At 37.8% G+C, this 24,157-nt stretch overlaps 1 protein-coding gene across 1 annotated transcript; it reads left to right on the top strand.

Moving 5' to 3' along the window:
• The first annotated feature begins 166 nt into the window (after positions 1-166).
• On the top strand, positions 167-22,676 carry LOC105929600 (probable E3 ubiquitin-protein ligase HERC4). Its single transcript, XM_036152179.1, has 24 exons — positions 167-194; positions 8,299-8,586; positions 10,136-10,256; positions 10,356-10,432; positions 10,857-11,078; positions 11,163-11,254; positions 13,171-13,301; positions 13,906-14,030; positions 14,116-14,195; positions 14,288-14,406; positions 14,535-14,594; positions 14,854-14,956; positions 16,094-16,289; positions 16,378-16,526; positions 16,622-16,738; positions 16,851-16,949; positions 18,333-18,509; positions 18,616-18,756; positions 18,837-19,003; positions 19,082-19,142; positions 19,257-19,327; positions 20,384-20,567; positions 20,641-20,743; positions 22,395-22,676. The coding sequence occupies exons 1-24, from the start codon at positions 167-169 to the stop codon at positions 22,613-22,615; spliced, it is 3,132 nt and encodes a 1,043-aa protein (XP_036008072.1). The 3' UTR covers positions 22,616-22,676.
• The last annotated feature ends 1,481 nt before the right edge of the window (positions 22,677-24,157 follow it).

The raw sequence follows: 24,157 nt of genomic DNA, 5'->3' as shown, positions 1-24,157 counted from the left end.
TGACTGTGGGGTGGGGGGCAGGTATAAATAGGAGTGGCCACAGGTGCCAAGACTTGGGCCAATTAGCAGCAGCAGGTGGAACCAATTAGCAGTGGCTGAGGAGAGTGAAGCAGAGAATGGCAGGAAACTGTCAATCAATCCAAAAACATTAACAAAAACCCAAATCATGACACTGGTAGTAATCAGGCCTGGGGGTGAGTAATGAAATTGTACTTAGCTTTCCTTAAAAATGTGGCTAGTTCATCAGTAAAAAGGGGGCAATTATTTGATCACATAGGACCAGGTTTGATTAGATTATTAAAATGTGTTTGATGATCTGAAATTTACAATATAGTTACTCAAGTGTGATGAAAAAAACTAGACCAAAGAAAAATTCAAAGGGGGAAATAAGTTTTTTACAGAGCTGTATTTTACAAAAGATGTTTTTGTATAATTTCTTTAATATTTCCAACCAAACTGGCATTTTGTTTTTACTTTAAACAAAAAAAAAAAAAGCCAGAATCACGAAACATTTAACAAACGAGACCTGAGCAAACTCAAACAGTTGCACAATCCCAAACTCACACAGTACAGTACAGTACCATCCACTTTCCTCTCTTCCTTATCTCTCCCCAGATTCCTCATCGCATTCCTTGGCTCTGCTCTCAGTGAAAAAAAAAAGATAAAATATTAATGTGTTTTTTTCTCAGCCTCACTATCTCTAGCTGCCCTTTTTTAACTCCTCATCCGTCCTTGATCACCAACGGTTTAATTTTTCAGGTCAAAAGTCACTGCGTTCTTAATGTTTTTTTTGTTCTCTGTCTAACGGAGAATGTTTATTAGGAGCGTGAACCATTAACAGAACTTACATTCATTAAATTAATTTATAGCGTTCATAATGTTTTAGCATTATTGTTCTTGTGTAAAGAAAAAACTGTAAACTCAAAAATAAAGACAAATGGGTGCATATTTTTTTTCACTTTTTTTTTCCTTTTAGTGAGCTTTTATCGTAAGTTTAGCCAAAGTGTTAGTGTAAATCAGACAATGTGTCCAATTCCCTCCGTGGAAATCCCCTGAAACTCCCCAGTGCTCTAGTGCTATATCTCAGCTGTCGGACGAGGCCTACATCTCTCATCTCTCTTTCTGCTCTTTGTGTGTGTGTTTAGCATTTAATCTCTACTTCATCCTCGTGCCGATGAGGCCCTTTGAAGCCTGATAAGCCTGTAACTATGGTTTTGTCCACTTTCAGTAGTCCCATTACACTCTGGATCTTAATGTTCTGCTTGGAGAACTACACTGGGGCCCTTATAGTAGTAATGGAAAGAAACGTCTCATCTCAGAAGTTTTAAACATAAGGTTAATTTTAACTATTTTAACACTTTATTTAAAATTTTTTTTTACCCGATTCTCTCTTCTAAGAAGCTGAAGCTAAACCATTTTCCTGTCCCTTTAATATTTTATCTGAAGCTTAAATCTTTGACTTTCACTATCAAATGTTTGATTTCTCAGTTCTCTTTATTTGTGTTTTTAATTCTTTATACATTTTTAAAATGTTATCTAGGATATTTTTTCAAACTTCAAAATCTAATTTCCATCCGGCTTGTATTGGTTCAACAGATGCATGTTTTGTCACTAAATGTTTGCCATCATAAACATGGCTGGCCCAACACTAAAGATTCACTAAGATTCACCGAATCTTTGCAATCAACAAAATAAATAAATAAATCTTTTTTTAAACTTTCCCACAGAAACTGAAACATTTTGCGGCTAAAGAACCATGGAATCAGCTAGCTTAATCTAGCTATCTTAAACTAGCTAGCTACCTACTTAGCAGAAGCGAAACATTCAGATTGCAATTCAGACTAAAAGTACATTTGGGGCCCCGAATTATTTGTTTCAATATTTTGGTAAATGGTTGTGCAATGAACAAGGACTTTTTAAAAACAAGAATTTGGTGCACACATTTTTAATTTGTCACAGTCTGACCTAGCCTCGTGAGACCATCCTGATCTCGCGAGGTTTCAAGGTTTCACTCGCAGATCAGTCTGGATACTCTCCGTTAAAGAAAATTTGGAGCCGTTCACCAAACGAACGTCCAATCAGCGTTGGCTTTGAGGCGGGTTGAGGTGTGACGCAACGGGAAGCGCGTCAGTTCAGTCTAAAGAACATGGCGGCTTCAGCCGATGAAACTAGCGTTAGCGTGGCTATCGAGCAAGTTTTATCGGAATTACAGAGTATTTCTTTGCTGAGCTAACGAGCCTTTACTTGCAGCAGCAAGAGTAGCTTGGCTTGTGGTTGTGTTTTCGTCGTCGCTCTGTTACGAGCGACGACGAATCTGATTGGTTTATTTGGCCCGTCTATCACCAACATAGGCCAATCAGCTAACCAGTATTTTCGCCCCTTCCCAAAATTACTTCAACGGAAGGTTTCCAGATGGATATGCGGAGCAAATCTATCTGGCGGAGTCAGGTAAAGTCTGACCTACACAAGGTCAAAATACATACAAAGTAAAAAATATACACGATATTCAGCTAAATCTTTTAACCTTTGGGGCTGAGGTTCTGGAAAGCATTTTATCTTAACAAACTTATAGATAGTAATAATGACTGAACACAGCTGTTAGTGTCTGTTTGTCATCATAAAATGTATATTTATTTAAAGGACTCATTGGATTGACCAATTTTCACAAAACTGGGGAATTCCAAGGTGATTGAGAGCTAAAAAGCAGAATTGTAAATTCTGCTTTTTAGTGTTTAGTGTTTTAGAGCCATTTCGAATCTGCAGATGTGAAGATGATTAGTTGAAAGATCTTTTTGAAAAGATTAAAAGTTCATCGCCATTTTGCCAAGGTGTGAAAGACAACCCAAACTGTTAAAATGGAAAATGGTTAAGATGTGAAGGAACATTCAGCTTAGATAGCCAACGATGAAAGACACACCTGCTCCAAATGACCACCCCCAAGCTAGTCTGTAGCCGCCAATGTGGACGAGTAAAATGGCTCATCTACAACACAAATATTACGCTTTTTGGTCACATTGATAAAAAGCACGTTCACAAGAATCATGACGAGGCTTTCGAACACAAGAGCACTGTAGCAAGAGTCAAACATGGTGCTATCTATCTATCTATCTATCTATCTATCTATCTATCTATCTATCTATCTATCTATCTATCTATCTATCTATCTATCTATCTATCTATCTACAGCATAAGAGACGTTTAGCCAAATATTAGTGGGGAAATAAAAAGCGGATAAAAAAAATACATGAAAACCAGCTTTGGAAAGGAAGAGAAATGAAACACAATTTGTAGGAAAGGTAGTTGTTTTTGGTCCTGGTACAGCTCAGCACGGCCTATTCTCCTGATCGATGACCAAATACACACACACACGACCATCCCTAACCCTAACCCTAACCTAAACCTAATAGACACCTTAGTTCTAAACCTAACCCCTTGCCCAGAAACAAAGTGAGGACCAGAAAAATGTACTCACTTTACATAGAGTCCTTATTTCACTAGTAAAGTGCGTAAAAAATGTTCTCACACTGCCCCCACTCACATTTTTTCTAGCCACAAAGCTGCATCCACGCCGGCTGCCAGGACAGGGTATCATATCAATGCCCTTTGGAAAAAAGTAATTGGTGTTCTACTGACTTTCTTATTAATTTTTACCCAGAAGTCAAGTCAAGCTTTTTAAAGTCAGAAAATGAAATAGTAGCATCAGTCATAATAGTTGGATATTCATGTACATTCGTGTATTTTCATGCTTATTTACCCATTTACATGTTTGTTTGTTTATTTTTGCAGAGTGCACTGCTGATTAGTCGTGCGCGTTCCTTTTACAAATTGACCTTGTTATCTGAGAAGAGCTGTGAATAAAGAGGTTTACAATTAGAAAGAGGAAGAAAAGATGGTTTGCAGCTTTTTTTGGTGAGGTGGGGGGGGGTGAGGTCACTCGTGCAGCTTGGCTGATGTGCTGCAAAGGTCAAAGAGGTCAGTGTGCATTTAGATGCTCTAAAAAAAGGGGGGGGCGACACTTTTAAGCACTCAGCCTACCCACGCAGCTGCTCTTTGTGACTTCTCCAAATCCATCTCCTGTTGATTTGTTTCCTCGCCCTAAGAGGAGCTGAGCAGAAAGTAGGAGAGAAGATGAATTATGAGCTTCACGTCTCTTCGCCCCTGTTGTGTTTGTTTGCACAAGTTCAGCTCAAAGCCTTTCCTGACTGATGATGATCAGTCCAGCATTAGGCTCTCGACTGATCAACCTTTCTTTAACGTAAAATTTCCACAACAACTAGATTCCATCTTTTTAGGTCTGTGTTTTCACACCAAACTCGTCTCTTTTAGACATCAGCCAGACATTTGCTAAAAGATTTTAGATCAAATCTTCCCTCTTTTGAGGTTCCCATTAAAATTAACTAATGCTTTGTTTTGTATTTTTACTTTGATTGCAAGATCTCTTCTAAAAGAGCCACTGGTCGTTTTAGGGACTCTGCTTCCACCCAGTGGTTGATCTGCATCATTACATCTTATTTTGGTTAAATAATATGTAATATGTAATATGTAACTTCCTCTTGCATTTTGCAAGAGGAAGTTCTGCTTTTAGACTTGCATAGATAACCAGCTTACACTGCTGCAGAAGAGAATATATTTTTCTGGTTTTAATGAGGGCATTTGTGCATCATGCATCCATCAAAGTGTTTTGAGATATGAGCCGACCATTTTATAGTCCTGATTAATGATTCTTATGTCTGGATCCCCTCTTTTTGCATGAAATTTGCATGTTCTCCCTGCTGATACACGGATTCTCTCTGGGTACTCTGGCTTCCTCCCACAGTCAGAAAAACATGACTGTTTTTTAATTGGTCCTGTAATTGGTGTACCCTGCCTCTCGCCCAATGACCGCTGAAAATAGGCACCAGCTTCCAGTGACCATGCACTGATAATCGGATATAGAAAATGGATGAATGGATGGATGGAATCCATTGATTTGGTAACACAGGCAAAATATTTTGAAGGAAATCTACTTAACTTTGTTAGTAAAAGATGTTTATTTGGAGGCTTTTATAATTTCCCCAACATATTTCTTTTTCACCTTTATTCCTGAAGAGAAGGATCTACATGAATATTTACCTTACACACCATGACTGTTGTCTAGAAACAAAATGGCAGGTGACATGACAAGACATTCACAGCGGACATGTGCATGTAAGAAGCATACCATATATCTTCTTTTTTTTAAATCATCTGGAGTAAATGTGCATTACTGAAATCTGTGAAAAGGCGTGTATGTCCGGTCTTATTTACTTTCTATAGCCTCGGCTCAAGATAGAAACCTTATGTAGCAACATAATATAAAGCATTAATTTGAACTTCTAACAGCATCGCACATGAATATTTAAATATTTATATATTTCAAATAATAACTTAAATATATCAAACATTTAAGTTATTTAAACCAGACTAAAGACCAAAGCTGACCAACTCTTTGGGGCAGCTGACCCTAAACACTGGAACACCCTGCTGTTACATATGGGCCATCCCCCTTAAGGTTTTAAATCTTTTTTATTCTAGTTGGCTTTTAATATAGTTTTATCTGCACTTCCACAATGTATTTTTAATTTTCCATTATTGTTTTCTGTGTGTGTGTGTATGGCTGTTTGTCCTGTGTGTCTCTGTCTTGCCTTGTGATGGACTAGCAACATATCCACAGATGGTGTACCCTGCTTCTCACTCAATGACCGCTGGAGAGGACATCAGCCCCTGCAGGAAAAAGTGGGGAATGGACAATGAATTGTATTCTTTAATCCACATACTTTTTTGTTTGAGATTTGTTTGCAATTATTAACCATTTCCTGTTGCTTGTTCAGTGCTTCAATCAATGCCTGTTGTGTTTAAAAGTGCTCCATAAATAAACGCTGATGTGAGCTGAGCATGTGGGCCCCATATGGGTTTTGCCAACGCCACCGTTGATTATGAAATGCAAACCACAGTGGCAAGAATTAGCCACCCCATAACTAGGTTTTTGATAGGTTTTAAGAACATTTGTTCAAAGTACACTGTATCTTTTGGGCTCATAAGGATTACATTTTTACCCTAAGTTATCCTGTACGAAACATACACGAGCAACTAACCATGGGTTGTTTTTTAACCCATGGTTAGTTGCCTTCATTTTCAGCCTATCACCAAACCCTACAGACACCAGAAGCAAAGTGGGCTGGGTATCTTTAAATTTGGAATCAATACAATTGACTAATACCAGGGAATTATCTTCAGAGAAATGTCCTCCTCTTTATTGATAACTATTTTTTATTAGCTGTTTCTATATCGCTTTTCAACACACTTCATATTCATAATGATTCCAAAAGTGAAGGTTCCTTGAAATGTTTACCTTTGACTCCACCATGGAAATTGTCTAGAACAAGATAACAGAAGACTCTTCCACTGTAATCCAAAATTATAGACTTATGAACCAAACTCTTGGATAAGTTTGGTTACCAGTGCATCACTGGTTGGTCAATCAAATAGGGCTTTAATGTCACTAGAAATGGCATCAACAAACAATAAATGGTTTAATCTGCAAAAATAATTTATCTATTTGATCATTTTCAGCAGCATACATGCGGACCTTCAGTTTTTGTATTTTGTTTGATTTCTGAAGATCTCAAGACCCCAAATTGACTTGGGACCCTATGTGGGGTCCCAACACCAACTTGGGAACTACATTATAAGAAGGACATGAAATTCCCAGGCAACATGAGCCCTACATGGACTTCTTTCTACTAATGGGTTCACAGTGTGGGATCTTGTTGAGTGACAAATACATCCACAAACCCATCAGGCATCATAGGTTGAGTTTTGCTTGATCCCATCTGGAGTCAGTTTTCCTGCCTAGTTTCTGCCTTTATGGGGCCTCAAATTTTGACTTTGTAGTTTATCCATGCTTAATTTTTTCAGGATAGTATTTGGCCGGATAACGTGTAAAACGGGCAAGTTTATTGCACAAAGGATGTTAATTAGGAGAAAGTGGGGTGATTTGTGCAAGTGAGTAAGTTGTGCCACACCTTGTTTCCAGATAACCATAAAAGAAATTAGTCATATGACCACACATTTTTGAGGAGTTAGCTGTTTCACTCATCCTGCAAAGAACAGCGCCTCATATCATGAGAGGTTAGTACAATTGAGAATTTTTTTTTTTTTTTACCTTTCTTAGTTAAATTTTAATCATTTTGATTGGTGTGTTTGAACAGTTAAGTACTTGTTTAACTAGCATAATGTTAGTGCAAAAATGCTGGATAATGTATTTGTTCCAAAATAGTAGGGGGGGGGGGATGAGCCAGTGGAACAACTCACCCCCACTTGTAAATATTTTAAATATATTATTTTATTGTAATTGTACACTGTATTCTTACGTTTTCTGACTAAAACTATGTAAAATTCTTAATTTAGACCAAAAATAGACCATCATGACCATTGCAATCATCAAGTGACAAGGTTGGTTCTTCTGCCCATTTGGGCTACATGACCTGGAGGAGGGCGAAGGCGTGGTGTCAGGGCCTCCTTTTAATTTAAAGAGACGGCACCAAAACGAGTTGTTCTCAGATGAACCTCAGAACATAGATAAAACGGGGGACTGAAATAATGAGAAAGTCAGACCGAAGCATTGCTGTTCCACTATATAGAGGCCACAACTGAATAATTTAAATGGCAAACAAAAGAATTTAAAACATTAAGAAAACGGACCTTTGAGGAGCTCTTGTGGCACAACACGCTTGTAGAAAAATTGGCTGCTGATGTTGTAATGTAAATTTAAATAAACCCTAAATTAGTCACTTTGGACTGAATCTGTCTACCCTTTTATATTGAATCACAGTTTCTGGGATTGAAATATCCACATTTTACTTTAACAATCAATGGCACTATTTACCCCAGAATTTTCTCCAAAGGCACAACTTTGGAAAGCTATGTTTGTTAATATTTCATATTTGGAGTGATTGTTCCCATGGATGCACTAAATCTTAAATTCTATGTACATATTTTACTAGAAAGCATTACTGGCCTCGCTTTAAATTCCCTTTAAGTAAAAACTGGCACAACTCACCCCAATCTCCCCAGTAAATTTAACTCGTAAATTACTGTAGACGTTTCGATTTCGGAAATAAGTGAAAAGAAACCATAACAGAGGCCAAATTTGTCTTTGTTATGGTTTCGTTTTCAATTTACCTACCTACAGCAGAACTGTTGATCCAAACAGCTGATTCGCTCCGCCCTCTTTGTCTGCAGCAGCGTCAAAGTTTTGTTTCTCCGCTCTCTTCGTAGGTTTCGTTTCTGGCTCACAGCTGAGCAGCAAAACAAAACATCAGCTGTTGGTCCCGGCGAGGCTCACAGAGACGATGTTTGCGTGGGGAGAGGACTGCCAGCGTGGTTTCTGGCTGAAAGGAGACTCCAGCAGCGCAGATGAAGGAGTCCATCATTTAAATGTCGGCTACAACGTTGCGGACCTGTCGGCAGGTCGCAGCGTGCTGGCCTTCGTTAAAAGCAACGGGAACGCGTTCGTTTTGCGCACTCATGAGAGCAAAGATGGAAACAGAGTCAGAGGGAAACAGAGTGAGTATCTGTTTGGCTTTAGTGTGTAAACGTGCTTATAATAACCGGACATTGTTCTGTTTTGTTGTCATTTATAACTTCTTGACCGCCTGTTTTCACCGCAGTGGCATGAATTTTAAGATTAGAGAGTTCTCTCGATTTACTTGAAACGTGCCATTTTAGTATGGACTGATAATAGAGCAGAAGCTCCACCTTCAAAGTTGTTCTTTAAAAAAAAAAAAAAAAGGAACAACTAATGTGTGCACTTATTTGTTTTGATACGATACCGCCTACTCCATTCAGGCTCAAAATGTATCATCAGTGGCGCAACCAAGGGGTGGGCCAGGGGTGCCCATGACCATCCATTCAAATTCACAACTCCAACCAGACATATAAATATAGAATTATTTAAATAGTCACTGGGCAAGAGACACAAAGGACAAACAACACCTAGTGCTGCATCCAGACCAAACACCCTTTGAGCATCAAGGGCATCGGGTTTACACGCAAAGTATACGGTGGACGCGCCTCGGGGCGCATCGAGAGGTTCTACGGTGTGTCCCACATGTCTTGCGCTGCGTGTTTTAAAGCTTTCAGCGTGTTTTGTGCTGCATATTTGGTTTGACGCGCGTTAAGGGCCTCCAGGGTGGCCGAAGCTAGAGACTTTTGCAGCTGGATGCAGGCTGTCAACCAATCAGAGAGACCGCTTTGTGACGTAGTGGGGAGTTTTCCGACAAGAAATATATTTTCACTTTAGATCACTGATAAATGTTAACATTGAGATGCCCACTAACCTGAGACAGATACTGTTCAGCTGAAATGGGGAGCCTGTAGTTAGTGTCCTGGTGGGAGATGCGGGCGCCGATGTCAGTCAGCAGAAATTAAACTTGCCATGTAAAAACCAGCAGTAAAAAAGTAAGATAAAAAACTCAGCATTGTGTTTTCATTTGTTTTCTTGTTTTGTTTTTTTTGTTGTTGTTTTTTTGTCAAGCACCTGCAGCAATTACAGGGGCTCTTTTTGCTGAGCTGACACATCAATTTGATGGTAGCAATTAGCTGATTGTCACGTTAACCCAGTGCGTCTCACATAGCCTTGCCTTTTTTTGTCCCAAAACCTTCAAAATCATTCAAAATTAGACAACAGCACCCCCTGCTGTTTGGTCTGTACCTGCGGTCAGTAGTATGATAAATAATATTAATGAATTTGTAAAAAAGCACAAATGCTAATGCAGATGCTAAAAGCCATCTATATTGTTGTTAATATTACATAGTTTAAAAAGTGTGACAATGTTGAATCACTCTAGTTGATAAAAAACATTATTACATGTTATAAATGAACCTATACATATGTTACAAATTTTAAAAGGGATTCTGGGTAATCTTCAGAACGACAGCTTTCATGCATTAAAACAGAAAATAAAATTATATGAAAGTATCATTTTTGACCCATTTTGTTGGGATGGAGGGTGCTGAAAATGTTTCTTTCTTCAAACGGGAGAGCGACAGAAAACATTTTAGAACCTCTGCGTTAACCCAACACACATGAACCATGCCTGTGTCTTCTTTGCAGAGTTTGTGAAATGTAAGGAGAAGATTGAGGCCGTGAGCTGTGAAGATGATGTTGTAACGCTGCTGTCTGAGAGAGGCTCAGTTTTCTGTGTGGACACGACTGACACTCCGTACACGCCCAGGTGAGGAAACAGGAAAATGTTACTATGCTGGTAGACAAGTAGCTTTAGCTCATCCTACCATTTGTTCATTTAAAACTTTTGTTCTTAATTTTCTTGCAGGATTTTGGTTGCTTTCTCTAGCATACCAGTGGTACAGGTTGCTTGTGGGAGCCAGCATTCAGTTGCCCTGACAAAAGGTTTTTAAAATTGCTGCATTCTGGATGGCAAATGACACACCACTGCAATATTTTCTTCTTATCCCTGTTATATTCATCACATTGCTAAAAGTAGTTATTACTAAGCTTACAACCGAAGCTGTCTTTAAAACTTCACTCTGCAGAATGGGTTTTGGTAACTTTAAAACATAGTTTATAGTAAAAGTTTATTATTTTAACATATAAAACACATTAATTTGACAACCGACATATGTTGAAAGTTGCATTTCAGTTTAAATTGGTTATATAGCAGTTTGGCCTATGATTTAGCTCCATAATCTTGATGTAACTTTAAGACACTCAAGATGACAAGTTGAACGATTTAAGACGATACTTGAACAGTTTCAGGCATCAGCAAAGGGAGAGTCTTGGTGTTTAATGGTCCATCTTGGTGATCTTCCCTCAGAGTGTCAGGTGTACACATGGGGCCTTGACTCCAGGGGTCAGCTGGGTCTGGGGAAGAGAAGTTCAGGAGCCAGATCTCCTCAACATGTCAGATCCCTGTGGTCCGTTCCCGTGGTCCGGATCTCAGCAGGAGGAGACCAGAGCTTCGCCCTCTCCGTGTCTGGAGGCGTGTTCGGCTGGGGCAGAAACAACTGCGGACAGCTCGGACTGGGAGACACAAAAGGTGCCGTTGGAAATTATTTTATCACATATTCAAATGTCTGACTTCACATAACTCAAATAATAAATCTGACATTTGTTTCTTCAGACATATATTCGCCCACTTGTGTCAGCAGTTTGAATCTGAAGAAAACGTGTGACATTTGCTGTGGAAAGGACCACACGGCCATTTTGACTAAGGTTAGACAGCAAAATCAAAGCATCCTACCACTTTTACTTCTGTTTTTAGAGAAACAGAAGTATACCGACAAATTAAGGAAAACTCAAAATTGCGTCACTACACTATGTGAACAATTATTAGGCAAGTGAGTATTTGACCCTATCTTTATTTTTAGGCTTTTTCCTGTCTCCCAGCTGGATGAACTTGAATGCTAAATGGGTTTAGCATAGCAGGTGGTGTGTATCTATGTAATGAGGCAGGGTTTGGCCTAAGGAGGTCAACGCCCCATATCAATGTGTGGATAATTATTAGGCAACTTCTTATTTGCCAGATTTAACTGGCTCTGAAAAGTAAAAAAAAAAAAAATCAAAAATCTCTCAGAAATTGCTAAGATATTGGGCCTTGATCACAGAACCATCAAACATTTTGTTGCAAATAGTCAACAGGGTTGCAAGAAACGTGTTGAGAAAAGAAAGACACAAATTGCCAAATATTAGAGAAGAATCAAGGGTGAAGCGTCCAGGACCCCATTATCTTCCTCTTCTGTCGTCTTACATAACTGCAACGTACCTGAAGTATCTACAAGGCGTTCAGCGCTGAGAGACTTGGCCGAGGTAACGAAGGCTGAAACCCGGCCAAGAACTATCTGAAGACAGATTCTTCAAAGGACTAATGGAGTGAGAGTGACTCTTGAAGGACCAGATGGATGGGTCTGTGGCTGGATCAATAACGAACATAGAGCTCCACTTCGACTCCAGCAAGGTGGAGGTGGGGTGCTGGTATGGGCTGGTATCATTAAAGATAAGCAGGTTGGGTACCCAATACCTACTTGCATTTTTTTTTTAGAAGATCACTTCATGCAGTGGTAAATGAAGAAGTCTGCATCTTTCAAAAAAACGATGATTTTTATGCTCCTTGACATGCATCATCTGCGTGGCTAGCCAGCTTTGGTGTCACAGATGAAAAATTGATGACACGAGCCCCTTCCTCACCAGACCAGAACCCAACGGAGAAATTGTGGGCAGTCCTTGAACAGGAGATTTAGACTTAGACTTAGAGACTTAGACAACTTTATTTGTCATTTTGTATGCACAGAGCACGTACAGAACAAAATATAGTTTGCATACAGCTTGAAAATTTCAGTGAACTGCAGTAGATTTCAGAATAAAGTAAATTGCAGGATAAAATTACAGGATAAAGTGCAGCAGTGATTTCACAGTACAGCAATTTATTTACAGTGAAGGAAAACAATCTACCTCCCTGAACAGTGTCTGGGTGGCCGTGGTTGATCATCAACAGATCAAGAAACCGACTGCAGGAATGGCTATATTGATCATTGATTTTTTTTTTTATGTCAGAAATGTTTATTGGAAAGTTTTTAGTTGTTTGTTTATAATTCTCAATAAAACCCAATTTGTGTTTTCCATTTAGTTTTATATAATTTTGCACTATACTTGTTTCCGAATAAATGTGCATATACAAATAGTTTCCTGAGGAAAACCAAAACCTCACTTTTACTGTCTTAAACATTCCTGTTTGAATGAATTAACACTTTAGATTAACCAAGGGCTCTGTATTTGGTGACTAAGACAAATAATCCTCAAAAATAAGACTTGCCTAATAATTGTGCACACAGTGTTTCAATGATTTTTGAGAATTGCTGTGTTAAAAGTATTTCCTAAAAGACAATCTCTCAAAATAACAAGATGCTGATTGAATGCTACAGGAAAAAAAAGGGAGGGCTACAGTTTGTCATTCTCTGTTCACTATTGAGTAGAAAGAGGCTAAAATCTCTTTGGAGTTACAAAAAAATCTAAAGTTTTTCTTTCTGCTCGTCATAATGTTTGTTAAAAGTGTTTAACTTAAAATGACACGACCAGATAAAGCATTGTGAAGTGAGGTTGCTTGAAGATGTGTTGTTTGGTGGGTTTTTCAGCACGGGGCGGTGTTCACATTCGGCTCTGGTCAGTATGGACAGCTTGGACACAACTCCTCGCAAAATGAACTCCACCCTCGACTTGTTGCTGAACTTTGGGGGGTGAAAGTTATCAGGATTGCATGCGGAAGGTAAGGAGCAGCCCTTTGTACTCTCAACACTTTAAAGAAAAAAAAAAGGTTGTCTTGCTTAACCGGAACGTTAAGAATAAAACTTTAATTAGAAGTTCACTACATGTACATTTATTTTGGACTTTTTATGAGGTTTTTTTTAAACCCTGCCCCAAGGTTTCCTCATTGGAATATTGGTTCAACATTCATTATTATTAACTTTTTGAAAAGACGGTGCAATATTTTGAATTTATTTCTCTAACCCACACAAGTTCAACATTATTTTTCAGACTCAAAGATATACATACATCCTTAATATCTGCCTAACTTGCACCTAGACACACTTGTAGCTATTAATAAGTTTTTGGTCTAAATTTGCCTGGATATCCGATGTCTCTCCTAAGCAGATTTAGTATTACATTTATTTAAACAGGTTAGTTTTTCATTATGCCATACTCTTATTGTTCATTGGCACTGGAAGGGGGAAAAGCTCTGCAGCATGATGCTGTTCTTTATACTTTAAGTCATAAATGGAAAAAAACTTATGTTAGGCTCTTTTAAAAGAACTATAAAAATAAATTTACCAGCGTATTGTTTATAAAGCTTATATTTGCTTTCAACCTAGATATCACACATTAGTTTTGACGGAAAGCCGTAAGGTCTACGCCTTTGGTTGTGGAGAGCAAGGTCAGCTGGGGAACAGAAGAGAAAGCAATCCGTCTGTGCCGCTGCCTGTTCTTCTACCTCACGGTAACCGTATCTTTATGATAATAAAACTGCAAACAGTTTTTGCAGATTTAATTTAGAAAATAATTGATCTTTTTTATCTTAACAGTTTCAGACTCAACTCATCCCAAAATTGGGACCATCTTTGCTGGAGAAAACTGTTCATTTGCTACCTGTTCTTCTGACGAGGTACCACCAGCGATGAATACCGAGCAGATAGGCTACCCTGCAGGAGGATCAGTCATGGGGATGTTAACTCCCTTTTTTTACCCCATTTACAGGACCTGAAGAAAAATTTAGATGCTAACAGAGTCATCGAAGCAACTCAGCACGATCTAGGGGTCATGGTTGATAACTGGACCTCCAAATGTGACGAAAAGTCGTGGAAAAAGATAAAACAGTGAGCATACACCATAAGGAGACTGTTAAATAGCATGCTATTACTGGCTGTTTTATTTGTTTTAAAATTTTAGACTGCATGCTTTTTTTCTAAGTGAAAAGATCAAAAATATTGATTTTTCTTCTCAGGGAAATCCGCAGAACTTTTTCATCGGCATCCTGTCTGAATAAAAGCTTCCTTGTACAAAGGTAAAGATATGACTGTTGACATTTTTTTTTACTTTAAAAGCTGGAATATATTAATTCCATTAAATGATATTCTTACTATAATTTAAATAGACATAACTTAATTAAAGATCACATTATGTCTATTGATCTTCAGTAAATCAATGGTTACTTTTTGGTTTGTTTGATGTTTTAAATGTTGTCCAGATATGGAGTTGCCTTCTAGTCCAGTCTAGAAACAAAGGACCATATATATTATGGACTTATTTCTTCTTCTCAGCAGAGATAAACATTTCCAGACCTCGCCAAAGTACCATGGTCTGAACCTAAAACTGGCTCGACGGTATTTTAAAAAACTGGTGAAGACGGAAGATGTTTGGGAAGAGGTTTGTTATTGTTCCTGTCCATTTTATATGCATCTGTTTTTTAGTGATTTACTGTACATCACCCTCCATCCATCCATTAATACATCCATCCATCCATCAACCACTGTGGAAGCATCAATTGTTTTTCCATCCATCCATTCATCAATACTTTTTCATCTATGAATCCATCCATCAAACCATCAACAGTTTTCGATCCATCCATCATACATAATTTTTCATCCATCCATCCCTCCATAATTTTTCAACCATCCATCCATCAATCCATCCATCCATCCATCCATCTATCCATCCATCCATCCATCCATCCATCCATCCATCCATCCATCCATCCATCCATAATTTTTCAACCATTCATCCATCCATAATTTTTCATCCATCAAACCATCAATAAGATTCCATCCAGACATCCATCCAAAAATTTTCATCCATCCATTCAGCCAGCCTTAATTTTTAATCCATCCATCACTCCATAATTTTCCATCCATCCATCCATCCATCCATCCATCCATCCATCCATCCATCCATCCATCCATCCATCCATCCATCCATCCATCCATCCATAATTTTTCAACCATCAAACCATTAATAGTATTCCATCCAGCCTTAATTTTTCATCCATCCATAATTTTTAAACTATTCATCCATCCATAATTTTTCATCCATCCAGCCAGCCATAATTTTTCATCCATCCATTAATACATCCATACATGAACCACTGTGGAAGCGTCACTTATTGTTCCATCCATCCATCCCTCCATCCACCCATCAATAATTGTTTTATCCATCCAGCCAGCCTTAATTTTTCATTCATCCATTCATTCATAATGTTTCATCCATAAATCCAAACACTGTGGAGGCATCATTTGTTTTTTCATTCATTCATTCATCAATAATTTTTTATCCATCAAATCCTCCATAGTATTCCATCCATCCATCATTTATTCATCCATTAATATTTTTATTCATTCGTCCATAATTTTTTCATCCATCCATCTAGATTTCAAAAATGGATGGAGAACTTTGGATTTTTGAGTCTGGAAAATGATTTGACTGAAGCCCTGCCGTGTGCATTACGGTAACCAGTGACTAGACACGTCTACATTCTAACCCCACGGTGTTTTGGTCTCTAACTCTCAGGTGGAAGCTGCGGTTCTGCATTTGCTCCCCCTCCTTCATAAGAACCCAGTCGGAGTGGAGTGTCTGAGGATATTTCTGCTCCTCAATGAGCTTCTTCATGTCATCCAGAAATACAGAAAGCAGAATGACAGCCAGCTCGCTGAGATGGTTGCCGCTGCTGTAACAGGCCTGTCGAGGAAAAGCCTTGAGGTTTTAGGTACTGTTACCCAGCTTATATGAAATGCTTTTGGCAATTTATTAAAGCTGGGACTTACAGCGGTAAACTTCCATGTGATCATTTTTAGGAGAGTGGTGGTCGTCGCTGTCGCCATCCAGCATGGAGAGATATGTGAGCGTGTGGAAGCAAGCACTCTCTGAGATTTTGTCCGAAGAGAACGCTCCTCGCAGTTCTGGTGTCAGAAACCTGCTTCAAGTCCTTCAGTACATGTACAATGTAGGTATCAAAAATCCAAAACAGGAACCCTATCTAGGGTTTCTGTCTTTTAGTACATAAATGATTTTCAAGGTATTTTTATGTTGTCTTCACAGGTTAACAGCAGGGTTTCAGAGTCTCGAAGACTACCAGAAAGTTATTTTTATTTGTTAATCAACCAGGACTTTCTGTTTGATGAAGTGCAAATATGGCGTTTAAAATCAATGCGCAGGGTAAGATTTTTTTTGTGACATTTAATACAGAAATGAAACAGCCCTGTTGTTGTTTGTCACACATTGGAAAACTAGAATCTCTGAGATCATCTTGTGCTTTTTTCACTTTTAGTACGTGCGTGCTGAGCCACTTGTACTGTGCAACTTCCCGATTGTGATGGATCTACAAGCAAAGAAACTGGTTTTTGACACAAATACAGATCTCACCCGGGTAATTGCATTCATTTGTCTCTTTAAACACAGCAACACAGTGCTTGTCATTAGAATATGATACAATTTATACTTTCAAATTGGGAGATCCCAGTTTGTCTTGAAAACTACATCAAGTCTTTTATTTTAAGTTTATGGTCATCATGTAACCATAATGACACTTTTAGTGAGACGCCGGCTCAGAATTCACACAGAACACACAGACACTAATCAAAGACTTGATGTTCAAATAGTTAAATGCACCAACAACACCTCTGAGAAGCTAAAAGCGTGCAAATAGTCCTCAGTATCTGATAAGATTTAAATATTTAACTTAAAAAAAGACTTATAGTAATCAGTTTACAGAGCAATGTAAGTGTACCAGGCAAGCATTCCCTGAGAAGTTAAAAGGTGTACAAATAGACATTAGCAAAAACTGAAATTTTGAAGTTAAAGCTAGGGTCAGAGATTTTTCCGGATGCACAAGACTGTCTTGTTTAGGGTGACCAGACATCCCCGATTTCTGGGGACTATCCCTGTTTTGGACCACCTGTCCCCGGCTAAAGCTGTCCCTGGAAATGTCCCCGATTTTACCGGGGGGTAAAATGTTGCGTTTAGACTGTTATTACGATAGAGCTGTTGTTAATGTCCAGCTTGATGCGAATCCTCAGATTTTACTTCTTGACCTACCCAGTCGTCATATTAAAGGGTCTCATCAAAGAAGGTGGCTCAGTATCCTAAGATTTGCTATTATATCATAGATATAATAGAAAAATCTATTATATCTATAATAATGCACCACCTACAATTAAAGGTTGGCATAAAGTGACTTTTCATTTATTACCAATGGAATTCCCTAACACATAGATCCAAATGTGGGGTGGTCATTTTTTTATTTTTTTTTAAGATTTGGACCCCTTTCTTTAAGTATGTAGGTAAAAGACTAACAAGTATTGTACAAAAAGGGATGCCAGATGGCGAAGAAGAAAAAGGGCAAACTAATGTTTTAGGAACGTGAATATTTCCTTTTGCTTTAGAGATGGGTCCATGCTACTTCACTGTCAAGTGTAATAGGACTGAGTGTTTCTATTTATATATGTAAATGTATGAACAGGTAGTCGGAGATGCTATTTAATGTGGCCTTGTTGTTCTGTTTGTTGTCTGTGTTAATTTCAAAAAGTTTTAAAGATATGATTTTTAAAAAACATTTTATAATGTAATTTATTGAACGGGTCTGTGTATGCTTGTTAGTGTATGTAGAAATGTACATGTCAGAGTATCTATGTGCACTGGAAGACTAAATTGGAAAATGGTTTAGCAACTTTTTTTTGTTCCGTGTTTACCAAACCTGCTCTATGTGCCCTAAGCTTGTGTACTTTTTTGGGTCTTTTTTTTTTTTTTACAGGAGGAGTTTCAGTTGTCTATTTTTGATCAGTTTCTTATGGACATGTTTGCGGACTTTGGATGGTGTTACCCTAACTCTCCGTTCTTGCTACTGAACCTTAACCGAGCATCAGTGTTAAAGGGCACATTCAAACAGCTGGCTGCTATCGATCCGAGAGACTACAAGAGGGAACTTGTGGTAAGCTTAGCTAGACTGAAGATTTATTAAACATATGTGAACTATTGTTTAGCTACTTCCATAGAATTTAAGATGGAATCTTATCGATGCTTTTTTCGTATTGCAGGTGTTTTTTGACGAGAACTATGAAATTGACAATGTCTACAAAAAAGACTTTTTTCATGAAGTCTTTCATGAGTTGCTGTCTGCTGAATCTGAGATGTTCATGTTCAATGATTCCCAAACACTGGCATGGTTCTCCTCCAAAGTAAGTCTTGTTAGTTTTTTTTTAGAAAGACTGGATTAATCTTTAAAAGGTTTTTTAACGATCTAAACCACCGACATCAGGCTTCACACGAGGACGAGCGTTTCTACCTGTTTGGGGTTCTGTGTGGACTGGCTTTGTACAACCACATGATCGTTTACCTGCCCTTCCCGCTGGTGCTGTTCAAAAAGCTGCTCGGCATGAGACCCTCCCTGGACGATTTGAAAGAATTCAGCCCAATCGTTGGCAAGTACGTAGAATTTATAAATAGAGTTTAAATAGAAATTATTAAAAGTTCAAAAATGATCCTTATCATGTTTATTTTAAGGAGTATGCAGTGCATCCTGGATGAATATACAGATGAAGACCTGGAGTACATGTATTTTTCAGTGGGTATTGTAGTCAGAAACTTTTCACAACTCATTACAGATAATTGATGTCTAACAAGTTTTTTTGCTATTAACATAGAGACAAGTAATTACCTCAATTTCCTCTGTTTCAAGATGCCCTGGGACGAAACTGAGGTGGCCCTTGATCCTGAAAATCCAGAAAAGCAACTGACTAGTGAAAACAAGTAGGAAAATATCTTCATCTTTTAGGAGTTTGCTATGAGTCTTTCACAAATATACAACTGGTTCTCTTTTAGTTTGGTTGAGTTTAGAAATACGGTCAAAAGTAACACAGTCTAACACTCCGGTGCCAATGCATAAAGATCTTCTAGCTGGAAATGAAATGTATATGAAATCCTCTGAAGAGTAATGCATAGAACAGAATAGGAGTTGGATGTTAACAGAATTTCTTTATGTATTTTTTTATTATTATTGTCCATCTATTAAATTAATAATTATCCCATAAAAACTTCAGGAATCACTTAATTGGTACTAAAATGCCCAGTGCCTGTCATATTCTCTTTGACATTTTTTTAATCCCACCATCTTCTTATTATCTGAGATTGGGTCACTGGATAGACACTTATAGAAGTAAAACCCAAGCAAAATACCGCTCCAGCTCATTCTGAGTTATCCCAAGCTGGGCAGAAATTATATGATTGAAGGGAGTCAACCAGGAGACCTACTAAAGAGATGTCTACACCACCAACACTGCTTTCCTCCTGTACAACAGAGTTCCTCACTTTGTCTCTAAAGCTGAAACCCCCTTTAGGGGATACCCATTTTGGACACTTTTATTCAGAACCTTGTTCCTTCTGTCATTATCATTATTTCATGACCATAGATGACCCTCGCCTATTATTGCATATATTAAACGTGGTTAAATGTGAGATAAGACCTTCCCTTTTCATCTCGGCTTTTACTTTATGCCTTTATGCTTTTGGGATTTAGTGTTATTGCTAAGTTAACACCAAGTTAGGTTTGTAAGCTTCTGCGCATCATCCGCAAAGAAAAAAAAATAGATATGTAACATAAAGTCTGGAGTTCTAGTTTAGTAAATCAGAAAAGTCTGTGAGCCCAGACTAGCTCCTTGAGGTGCACCACAATTAGATTTTATTCAAATTTAAAGGAAACGTCAGAGAGTTGGGTTCAGCATTAGGCTGAAACTAAGCAGCGCAGTTTCTGCTCTGACATAATGTCTGAACCATGTTGCTCAGTCACATTTTTTATCACCTAAACAGGCAAGAGTTTGTGGATGCCTTTGTGAACCACGCCTTCAACGCCTCTGTGGAGATTGCGTTTGCAGAGTTCAGGCGAGGTTTCTTCCAAGTGTGCGACCGGGATTTGGTGAGACTTTTCAGGCCAAAGGAACTGCAAGAAATCCTTGTGGGAAAGGATTTCCACGACTGGGAAAAGCTGAAACAGGTACCATCTATGGCTCTATGTATTTTGAGCTGTGTGAATTACTGCTGACACCAGGTGTTTGTCTTGTTTTTAGAACACAGTTTATGAGGGCGAGTACAATGCCGACCACCCCATCATACAGATGTTTTGGGAGGTTTTTGACGAGCTAACAGAGAATCAGAAGAAAACATTTCTGTGTGAGTATGAAAGTAGATGTTGTCTAGCACAATTTAGAAAAGAGGAATCATAAAAACGAATTTACCTGAACAAACGGCTTTGTATTTGCTGCAACTATAAGACAGAAATAGAACAGAAAACACATTATTGGACTCAGCATAAATTCCGACAAAAACCTAAGATGAATCCTTGGCATCAATATTTTCATCCAATTGCATTTCTTTCTCTTCAGTTGCATCTATAGCTACAAAAAAACATTGTTTTTTAGTGTTTTCATATAAACCCTAAACATGACCAAATTAAACGTGAAGGGAATGTTTGAGCTATATAAATAACCCCTTTAAACACTCATAAGAGAGATTGAGTTGGTGCCTGAATTAAAAACCATTATGAAACTGTATTCCCTGATGGCTGTGGCAGCATGCAGCACAATAATGTCCCCTACCACAAAGCAAAATGTCAGACACCCCAGTATACCTTATCTGGTCTCCTCAAGTCAAGGTCAAAGGGGTTTCGTTCAGTTCTCCCTTTAGAATATATTTTGTTTATTTGCCTAACTCCTTTTCATTTGTCTTATGTGATGGTCAACAGTTTTTTTTGAGATTCTGATTGTTGGAGTTTTATTGGCTGTAAGCCATAATCCTCAAAATGAAAATATCCATCCATTCAATGTCTATACCCACTTTTCCATGCAGGGTCTCGGGGGGGCTGGTGCCACCCCTGAGCGAGAAATGGGGTATATCCTGGACAGGTTGCCAGTCCATTACATGACAAAATAGAAACGCACAGGAAAAGGGCAATTTAGATAGACCAATTAACCTGACAGTCATGTTGTTAGACTGAAGGAGGAAGCTGGAGTACCGGAGAGAACCCATGCATGCACAGGGAGAACATGGAAACTCCATGCAGAAAGACCTCTGGCTGAGATTTATACGCCATGCTGCAAAGGCAATAGTGCTACCAACTGACCCTACTGTCCAAATTGAAATTAATAAATTAAAATAAATTGCTACTTGAAATGTATCACTGTGTGGGATGAATGTTAATGTATGAGTTTTACTGTTTTAAATGAGTTACATAAATAAACTAGTTTTTCAGTGCTATTCTATTTGTTCAGACCAGTAAAAATCTGAATGTTTTTTTCCAGTCCATTAAATGGATGAACGCTGCCACCCAGTGGCCAAATATGTTACAGCATCACTTCCATAAGGTGTCTAATATGTCCTAAAATACATCTGTTGCAGTTTTTCACTGAGAGGCAACTCTGGTTGTATTTATACTTTCTATCTTGAGTAAACTTGTTTCCTTAAAGATACACTGCCTGCTAACTTTGAGGTAGGCTGCTGAAGTTATTTATATTGTTGTTCAGTTGGTTAAAAACCAAAAATGAGAACAAGTCTCCTATCGTCAAATTGCTGGTTATTTAGTTAAAGCTGAATTACAGCATGTCAACAGACACAGAAATCCACCCCACAACATTACTCTAATACTTTAGATCACTTTGCTGATGGCCAAATAAACAAATATTCCGTTTCACTGCGCCTTTGTCTGTGGAGAGTGAGGAAATATTTGAAGTTGATATTAAAACATTTCTATAAAGGCAGCTTCATTCCTAGTTTTGACACTGATATTAAACAGACATCTATTGATATTCTCTTTTATCTCCCTCAGGGTTTGTCACTGGATTTGAACGGGTTCCTGTTCTTGGCTTGGATACGATAAAGATGAAAATCAAAGTTAAACACTTCCAGGATCTCTCCCAGGACCAGTATTATCCTGCGACACACACGTGTTTCTCCACCCTGGAGCTGCCGCTGTATTCAACCAAACAAATCATGCAAAGCAAACTAACAGAGGCGCTGAGCAACAAAAGGATCAGTCAATGCGTTTGATTCGCCACAATAACCTGACTGCATCTTTACTGAGGGATGGAGACCTTTTTTTAGTCACCAACTGAGCTCTCTCTCTCTCTCTCTCTCTCTCTCTCTCTCTCTCTCTCTCTCTCTCTCTCTCTATATATATATATATATAGATATATATATATATATATATATATATATATATATATATATATATATATATATATAGATATATATATATATGTATATATATATATATATATATATATAATATATATATATATATATGTATGTGTGTGTGTGTGTGTGTATATGTGTGTATGTATATAAAGAAAAGGAGTCTTAAACAGTTTTGTTCAAAATTGCATGGTTTGTTGTTACTGTCATAGAGACATGTTTAACTGATACATTTATTTCTGTAACTCATTTTTATAGTTAAGTTTACTGCGATTCTAAAAAACCTTAAGTGATAAACCAATGTTGAGTAAGGGGGATTTTAAATATTACTTTTGAATGAATGTTAAATTAAAGAGTCAAGAACAATGATGACATTTAAAAAAAACATAAAAACTACATTGTTAGGGATGTATAAATGTTAGAGTTCACGTTTTGAATATTTGTAAATGCTTTAAAATGTAATTACAGCAAATGTGAATAACAGAAAAGATGGATGTAAATACTGTAAAAAAAGTAACAAAATTGATGAACAGTTGTAAAATGAATTAAGGGGCAGATATAAGATTGTTCTTGTCTTTGCTCCTTTTCATTCAAGATGCATTGCTTTGGGAGTGTCTGCATTGTTGTGTGTATGAATGAAATTATTTTTGAATGAAATAAGCTGAAACTGAAATAAATGGGTTATATGAGCAGAGATCTGATGTTTTTTTTTTCTTCATTCTGATGATAATGTGGCAATATTTCCTTTATACTTATGTTCCTCTGATTCCAACATCCTTTAGACACTAAAGCGTGCTGACAAATATTTCTCTTTACATTTATTTTAGTTTTGAATGTAGTATTTCCTGTTGATAATTGCAGAACAAACACAAACAAGCAGAGAACCCACACATTCAAGGAACGAACATGCAAACTGTATGCAGGAAGACCCCAGGCTGGGATTCAGATCTTCTTGGGTCTAGGTAGTGGTGTAAAGAGCTGTTTGATTGTGTATGGCATATTTATACATACATATTAACTTTTTCTTTCTGTTCCAAATTAAACTTATCTGCAAATGTCAACCAAGTCAGTTTGGGAGAAATCATTTATAGGAACCAGTGCAGCCTTTAAACAGAGGTTTAGCACTACTTCAACATATTTTTACTCAAGTTAAAGTCAAAAGTACCCAACCAAGAAATTACTCAAGTAAGAGTAAGAAAAGTATTTGATAAGAAGGCTTCTCAAGTACTGAGTAAATATTTATGACAACTGATTTAATATTTAAAAAGTATGTAATTGTTCAGGCAAAACTATTAAATGATATACAAATTTGGGTATTTTAACTTACAAACAGGAACAATTACAAAGTAGGAAATACAGGCAGAAGAACAACTTTTCTAAACAATGTTTTTAACATAA

This window comes from Fundulus heteroclitus, chromosome 2 (assembly GCF_011125445.2).
Source record: "Fundulus heteroclitus isolate FHET01 chromosome 2, MU-UCD_Fhet_4.1, whole genome shotgun sequence".
NCBI lineage: Eukaryota > Metazoa > Chordata > Actinopteri > Cyprinodontiformes > Fundulidae > Fundulus > Fundulus heteroclitus.
This window is presented reverse-complemented; position numbering and strand designations above follow the sequence as displayed.